The sequence below is a fragment of the Austrofundulus limnaeus genome, unplaced genomic scaffold, assembly GCF_001266775.1.
Source record: "Austrofundulus limnaeus strain Quisiro unplaced genomic scaffold, Austrofundulus_limnaeus-1.0 Scaffold1, whole genome shotgun sequence".
Taxonomy (NCBI): domain Eukaryota; kingdom Metazoa; phylum Chordata; class Actinopteri; order Cyprinodontiformes; family Rivulidae; genus Austrofundulus; species Austrofundulus limnaeus.
Window position 1 is genome coordinate 6,439,729 of NW_013952403.1, and position 8,725 is coordinate 6,448,453.

At 37.7% G+C, this 8,725-nt stretch overlaps 1 protein-coding gene across 1 annotated transcript in view; it reads left to right on the top strand.

The window, feature by feature from the left end:
- Positions 1 to 3,198: 3,198 nt before the first annotated feature.
- Positions 3,199 to 8,725, top strand: part of trpc7b (transient receptor potential cation channel, subfamily C, member 7b) — a gene marked incomplete in the record, with an annotated part of 70,704 nt that continues 65,177 nt past the window's right edge. The window contains 1 exon segment of the mRNA XM_014007269.1: positions 3,199 to 3,803. Within this exon segment, the coding sequence (XP_013862723.1) occupies positions 3,319 to 3,803 (485 nt within the window).

Below are 8,725 nucleotides of genomic sequence, written 5' to 3' on the forward strand. Positions count from 1 at the left end.
CTTTAATTTTAAAAACCCATCAAGTGTCTAGTGCTGCACTTCATGTTACTGAGCTGAGGTTTCATTTTTAAGCTGTAGTATAACTCGTTAGCTGCCTCAGTGTTGGTATTAGTTGTATTTTATTACTTTACTTAACTAAAAGTGTCAGACAAAAGCTCATGCAGCATGAAAAAAAACAGAACCCTTGGGTATAAAAACTTTTAAAAAATCCAAAGGTTAAAATGTGAATGATTCCAAGAAAATTGACACATTAGTCCCAAGTCCAATTGATACTTGAAACTGAATACCCAGCCCTGTCGAGTTGTGGTGCGTACCATGTTTAATTCTGAATTGGGGTAGTTGGAAGTTTCTCCCACATTCTGATCGGAGACATTCCAGTTTAAATTTACAACTTGTAAGTGGGGAAATTTCCACTTCCCAGTTCAAATGGGGTACAGCCAAAGCAGCCATCAAAAATGCAGCAAAATGGAGATTTTACACTTTTTGTTGGCCACTGACTACTTTAGAACCCCGTGTACCACATTTTGGTGGAATGCCATCATTTTGCCAATAAAATAATCAACATTATGCACGATGCATGGTCATTGCAGCTTTAAGGCTGCGTAGACTTCCTTTGAGACATTAATCTATCTTTGAAACTCTCGTGGGGCACATACAATGCCATGGTGGGCCACATTTGTCCCATGGGCCTTGAGTTTAACATGTGGCTTAGAACTTCGACAATAACTCTTGGTATCAACTATGTTTGTCTATGAAYAAAATAGCTCATGGACCTATAAAAGGGTTTTAATAAAACACTTTTCTGTGTTGGTCTTTTTATGGACTGGTGACCCATTCAGGATGTCCACCCCCCATTTTTGTTAGATGACTGGGGGTGCTCCAAAACCTCCCTGATACCCGTTACCCTGAACAAGATGAAGCGAGGAGATAAAATGAGTACATACCATGTTTTCCCAGTTTTACACAACTCGTTTTTTTAACTGGTGTGCCAGTTGGTTTCCAAGAGTAAAAACACTCTTAAAGGAAACATATAAACATTCATTTTAATGAGTAGTTTAGCCATTAACGCCGCTTGACTAGTTTCTAAACCTAATGATATCTGTCCTCTGTAGGAAAAGATGTCAAACTTTGACACACACACCTAATTTATGATGTCTTTAATGTTGGCAAAAAGAAGTGAAGCATGTGTTMCCTCTTCTGGAAATGAATGTGTCTTCTGGTTGAACAATTTCAAACTACTGAAATGAGCCAGTGAAATCATGAAGTGTGGAAAGTATCAATTAAAATCATGTATAAATCTTAAACATTTCTGTATTTTGTAACTTACAGAGAAACAGATCTATAAAGGTTTAGAATAATTGTAAAATAAAGCAGGGAGTCAGTGTCAACATTTAATGCATTTTTTAAATCATCTGAATTTTAGGGAGTTTTCAATATAATTTTCCACCAACGTGTAATCACCAGAGTAAACATGTGTGTGGATGTGTTTGGAGGACACAACAGCAGATCAAAGAGCCAGGTCAGGACTGGTTATTGTCTGTGTGTGGGTGCAGGAAGTCTCTATCGTGACGAATGGGTCTCTGCCTCTAATTAGAGGACCRAACACACATACACACAATGAAAGACACACATATAGAGAGTGGGATTCAAGCAATGTATACACTATTATTTTTTCTTAAGAAGGAATAATGTTCAAGTTTGTCAGCAAATACAAAACTCTGAAGATAATTTAACTGCCCTCCATTATTTGTATTTAGATTTATAAGACCTTTATTATTATTATTATTATTTGGTTTGGCAGCTTTTTCACTCATTGTCTATACGGTTCTTGTATCTGATCAAAACATGGTGCTTAATAATGTGGAAGCTGGCAAGTGGAGCAAAAAACAAGGAGAAGAAGAAAAAAAGAAAAAAAGATGAAGCCTGAAACATTTCTCCAAAAGTCCTGCTAGGACCTGACACTGGATCTGTGAGAATAATCATCATCCCAAATCTACTGTAAATGTTTTATTTAATTATAGTGTTATCTTTTACATTTGGAGTAGATGTAGCTAAAGAAAGTCTTTGCCAAGTTCCCAAATGTTTAAGRTTTGTATTTGACTGTCATGACCCGTGTGTTTCAGCGTTTAGTTTTCTGTTTTGGGGTTTAGTTTCTTATTTGTTCTTTCTGTTTTTCTGCCATCCTCAACCTCTGCTCCTGAGTCCTGCTCCTCCCACTCACACCTGTTCCCCATTCCCATTAGTTTCAGCTGCACCAGTCCCTGCCTTTATATTCCTTTAATCTTTGTTCACCTACAGTTAATAGCATTGAGCTTTGTGCTTGTTTCAGTTCTCCTCAGTGCCTCCTTTTTATAACAACTGCTATCATTTTTGTTTTGTTTCTTTAATAAAACTGAGTCTTTGCTCAAGTTCCTTGCTTTTATTCCTGAGTCTGCCTCACTTGAAATATGGCAAAGTTGTCTATTATGTTTCAATGCAACACTGGTTTATTCCTTTTTAATATCATCTGTTCACACCTGAAGGGGATATTAAATTTAACCTGAATGAATTATATTTCAAAGTTAAATCAAAAGATATAACGTTAATAAAAAATACATTTGAGTATGACCAGGTGCTGGACTGAAAATGAGTACAAAAGCCAAAGCTGAAAGAGAATTTTAAAGTAGAAATATTGATCAAGACTAGTGTACGAATGTCTGTCTCTTTGAAAGCAAAACAGATACAAGACACAGGCCTACATTTATTAAAGGATATAATAAGTATGAGTTTGTTTAAAATCTGAAAAAAAAATCAATTGGCCTACAATATGATGTTATTTTTTTCTTATCAACCTGCTTTTGTTTAAGATGAAGGCAACTCGTGTCCAAATTAATAGTTATTTTCAAACGTRTGGCAATTATTAACTCTACACATGTTTAATTTATTATGAAGAAGTCTGGAGAGATGAAACGTTTCATTAAAGACGAACCCATCCAGAGGACCTATATTTATTTATTTTTTGGATTTATTACTATAACCTACTTAAAATGTAATTATTATGATGCATTTTTTTTCCTCTGTTGACCTCTAAAAGCGTGAATTAGAACAGTTGGTTTAGTTGCCACCTGTTCCCTTTCTTCCATTTTGTAAGGGGCTGACTTCCTGCGCGCGCACTCCGGGTTCTCTTTTTAATTGGTGCGCGCGCGCTGCTGTGTGAAGGTGGAGGTCTTGCTCGTTCGCTGCTGCGCCGCTCAGATCAAACTTGCTGTGTGGAAACTTTCAGGAACACCGTTTCATGTCAAGTAGTTCAAAGTAAGCGCTGCTCGCCCGACTCTCCCGATGTCCGACGTGGGAGAGGGAAGCGACGGGGGCGGCGGCGGGAGAGCCCATCTGTCGGAGTCTCCCTCGCCGCCTCTGTCTGTCAGTCTTCCCCGAGGATTGCCCTCCTCCCCGCGGCCCCTGGACTTCTTCTCCTCTGCCTCGCCGCTGCTGGGGGACACGGACCCGCCTTACCTCGCCTCCTCGGAGTGTTTGCACCCGTCTCCGGAGAGCCGGGAACTCGGGGGCTCCACTCACTTCACGCCACCAAAGTTCCGCCAGCGCGCTGCCGACACCGTCTCGACCTTCCTGTCGCGGYCAGATGTGCGAGTAGACGCGGGCTACGACGATGACCCGCTGCCTAAGTGGAGGGGACGGGTTTCGCCGAGCGCCGAGCTGCTTCAGCACCGCGGACAGAGGCTCCACAGGACTCCGGAGCTCTCGGACCACGGGAACCACCACTCTGCCGAGCACGACACCGAGTTCAACTCCGACACACGGCAATCGTAAGTCCTGCCTTTTCTTATGGAACCCTCATTTAAACTCTTTAATTTTCCCAACCATCTTTTTATTTATAAACTTTGCAATCAATGGTCTAAAACAGAGGTCTACAACCCTGCCTCGTGACTCACTGTCCTGCATGTTTTAGCTAGTTTTCTGGCACACCTGATTCAAATGATCAAATTACYTCCTCGTTAAGTTCAGCAGAAGCCTGTCAATCACTCTTTATTTAATTCAGGTGTGTTGAGTTTTATGGTTTAGATAATTTAATGGACACAATTTCCCTGCAATTTCAGAATTTTCACTTGACCAGTTGCACCAAGCCTATGGAGGATTGATTATGCACAGCTGTTTGCATCTATCAGGTGCACTTGACAGTAAATTAGCACTATTTTACTGTAGATTGATTAAAGCAAATTGTCCAGAAGAATATTTGAACTTTTAGTGCTTGTTTATAGGTTACTTGTGTTGACAGGTGGTAGGCCATCACATGGTTTAGCTAAAAAAATATATAAAAAATTACCACTATCCTCTCATTCTGTTGTCATTTTAGTGTATGTGTGTACAGGAAGTTGAGTTTGAATGGTTTCTGTTTTTTACCATTATAATGTCTTTTTACCCCCATGGGAGGACATTACACAAGCACCTGTTGGGTAGGCATTTGAGGCTAATTGGTTTTCGAAGTTCCATCCAATCAAAACAAGTCTCTACAGACCCACAAATCAGTATTACAGTCAGATAAACGCTCAAGAGACCATTGTGAGAGCACAGCCATGAGGGAAGCATCTGCAGAGGTTCAGAGAGACATGCATGGTGGCACAAAATTCTAACCCAGCATTTTCAGTTTACAGCAGCGACTGTCAGGAGTTGGGAACAGGCCTCACTGTTGGGTCTTTGATCTTCCCTCGTGTGCCTCTTTGATACACCAGTGTTCATTTTAAAAGGTTTTTGAACAAGTGTTTGCTTATTAATCCATGTGTCTGTTTGTGCAGGAGTGTTGTGTGAAATAAGGTGAGCGAGCCTGTTTCTCATTACCAGAGAGCTATGGTGAGGAGCTGACCTTTGATCCGAAAGCAGTAATTTAATGGTCAAGAAAAAAATGTTTCAATGTATGTGGGTGCATCATATACTGTATAAACAAGGAGTTCAAGTGTTTTTAAAAGTCTTGCTGATATTTCTGTTGAGCTAAAACATATTTTCATTCAATATCCTGCACATTTGACTTGAAATCAAGTTATCTGGCTAATTTTTCCATTTCTACTCTAGTTGACCTGTACATGAACTGACCTGAATGAATGATGCACTTATTACAAGTGTCTTGGTGACCCAAAAGTTCAAGATTGAAAATGAGGGCAATCTGAGCAATTAGAGATTAGTTGTGACATTTTTGTCTTGACTAAAATCTCACACAAAGAGATGTTTGGAAAAAATACACATAGTATGCCAATTATGTGTTGTTTTTTCCAGAGTAGCCTCCATTGAGCATAACATTAACTCTACAGAGTAGATGTGAACACCAATCATCCAGAATGAATGATCTCATTTAGGGTTTTGAAAATGATGTTTCTAATGGCTTCCCCCCTTGGGTGTCAATATCTGTTGAGCTCAGATGACAGCAAAGTATTAAACCTAAAGTTTAGATGAAATCCTTGATAATAATAACTGACCACTCATGCCCTAGAAGAGACCACTCTGGTCAGTGGTTCAGTCATGGTGAAATATAAAATAGAGTAATCCCTATACTTACTCATAATGTCCTGAATAGCTTTATGGTACCCTAATAAATGACTTATATTTAATAATGATAAGATGGAAGCACCTAATAAATCATTTGTAAACAGTTACAGTGCTAAAAAGGACAATGTTCTTTTCAATGTGAGACACCATTTATACTTTCCATTCTGATTATTTATGTATAGTCTGCATAATTTAAAATTTAAGCATCTAACATGTCAGGAAGTTATCTGTGTGTAAGCTCCATGGGCATTTGTAAATATAAAGTTTGTTTGGGCCTAAATTTAAAGCTGTTTAAATAAAATAAAATAAAATAAAATAAAATAAAATAAAATAAAATAAAATAAAATAAAATAAAATGACCAACAAGAGAAGAATTGCATTAAAAGTTTTAGCACTTGATCTTGTCCAGTCTGCTTCATTTTATGAAAATAGTATGTATGCCCAAGTTATGAACCCATTTATAAAGATTGAATGAGTCTTTTATAATTGTATCCTCATTGTAAAGTGGTACCTTATTTCCTACTGATATTATAGTAAACTTAGGCACATGGGACATGAAAAAATCCACTGGCCCCTAATAGGTGTTAACGATTGTACAACCTCAGATATTTATTACATGAGAAGTTATACAGTTTTATTATGTACTGATCAAAAAAATGAGGCCAAGTTAGAAAAGTATTGTTTAAAAAAACCAAACTGTGCTCCATAATTTCAAAGTTTATAGATCCACCTTTGGAAACAACTGTCTTCTCAATCATTACAACATTTCCCCCAGTTCTGTTCACAACATTACATCAGATCATCTATGAGCATTTGTTTATCAACAGCTGTCTTCAGGGCACACTGTATTATTACATTCAGTGTGAGGTCTGGACTGTAGGTCATTGATTCTTTTATTTTTTTCATTCAGTTGCAGATTTACTGCTGGTTTTTTATGACACAATTTGTCCTGTCCTTAACTGCCTTACTGACTCCCTTACATTTAACCCTTCTTTTACTTAAAGTATTAGATGTGAACTCCACTGTATTCAGTAAAATTCATAAAAGCTCAATAATTTCATGACTTCAAAACTAATTCCTAGGCTTTTGCCAAGCAACTATTCAGTGTTGTTTGTAGTTATGCTGATATAAACTAATAGAAGACTCTCTGAGTTGTATCTGGCTGTTCGCAGTTTCTTTAAGTGTTGTGCCGTCTGGCTTTTAGAGTAAACCAAGGGAGAATGGCAGCTGTCTTGCCTGTTTTTCCACTTGTGATTAATCTTTCWTGATGTTGAATAATGAGCTCTAAATTGTTTGGAACTGGCCTTCTAACCTTTCACTGATTGATGGGCAGCAACAGTTAATTCTAGTTGCTGATGCTTTCTTGATTTTGTAACAGACACAACTGAATGCTGAAAACCAGCAAAACTGCCAAAAAACCTCTGTTTTTCCAGAAGTGATTATCTTTGCTGAATATCAGTTTTTTAATGCATGTGATTAGCAGCACCTGTCTAATATTTACCTTTTTTGTTCAGTGTTTCCAGATTCTTGTCTTACTTACTTAATAAACAAAACAATGATAAAGTCTAACTAGTCATCTATTTTGTTTAAAGGGTTGTATTTACCTTTGTAGGCCTGGCGAGGTCCAGATGACTTTTGCTACTTTCTGATACTTAAACCTTACAAAGGGCTTATTTTCTCTTCATTATGTCTGTAGAATAAAGGTAATTACACAGAACACAATACTATTGATTTTTAAGTTTTTCTTTTAAATAAATGGTTCAAACAGGAATAAGAAGAAAATGAAACAACATCATTTTGTCTTTTCAGATAAGGCTTAAAGCTTGCCTTTTTCTTTTTTGTTCCTTCTTTTTTCAATTTAATGTCAGGACCATTTTTATATGTAAAAAAATGTTCCATGCATTTTAATTCGCTTTTGCCTGTGGTCTTAAGCACAAGTGTATTACATAGAGTAAACTGTATTGCAGGATTATCAGTGGTGTTTCTTATTTATCACTGAAAGTAGTATTTGCTTTACAGCCAGCTTAAGCAAGTAATTGATCACCATGTTGAACTGATAATRAACCTGAACATATCACACAAAGAGGAAAGTTTTAGTAAATCTATTCTGTCCAAGAATGTCAAAATCCCCCACTAAGGTCTGAGGTACATGTTTGATCACATCTTTGTTGCAAAAACTGATCTCAAGCATTCAGACAAAAAAACCTGTGGTTAATGTGCATCCCTGTGTGATCGCCAAATTCAACATCACATAAAATATGTAAACCAATATATGTATTTATCCATTCCTTTATTGAATAATACTTCTTCTGTCCCACAAGCAGGGGACAACATTCTCTATCTATCCATCTCCACTGTGTGTGCGCCTCTTCATGCTCATCACTGTAATTCCAGGCTGAAAAAAATGCAGACAAATTCCATTTTAAATCCAAATCACAGCCAAAGATAGATGGAGAGAGAGACACTAAATGATGGGAAAAGGCAATTCATTATACCTGACTATAAGGTTATCCAAATGGGCTGGCAGACAGACTGTCCCTCTGTTTCTGTGGAATCATCTGTGTTTTCCAGATGCTGCATGTCTCTAAGGGTGTCTGAGAGTTTGTGTTGAAGTGCGTGTTGAAGAATAAATGAGATACCCCTCCGACCATAATGTTTTATAATAAATCAAAGGACAAACTGCAGCTTTTGAATAAACAGAAAATACAAAAACAATGACAGCTTTACACAGTAACACATTCCACAGGTTTTGTTTGTATTGGTTTGTAAACCAATTTAAAGGTGATTTTGTGTTCRCAATCACACTTAGACTGGAACTGTTTGCRTAAAAGAAACAGAGTAAAAAGGAAGCTTGTTTTTCATCTTGCAGTGATTGACAGACTGAGCCGTACACGATTGRTTGTGTAAATCAAAATGAAAACAATGCAGCGCTTTCATACTATTTAATCACACTCTGATGTGTATGTACATTCACACACACAGTCCTGCTCTCACATGCACAAGAGATTTGCTTYGGTGAGCTTGCTTCATTTTCTCAGCTTCACATCCTTAGGCACCCCATGGGTGAAACTATATCTACCATGAACAGATTTTCATTTTCACCTTTTACTTCAGTATCCTGCTTTCTGACCACACACACACACACACACACACACACACACACACACACACACACACACACACACACACA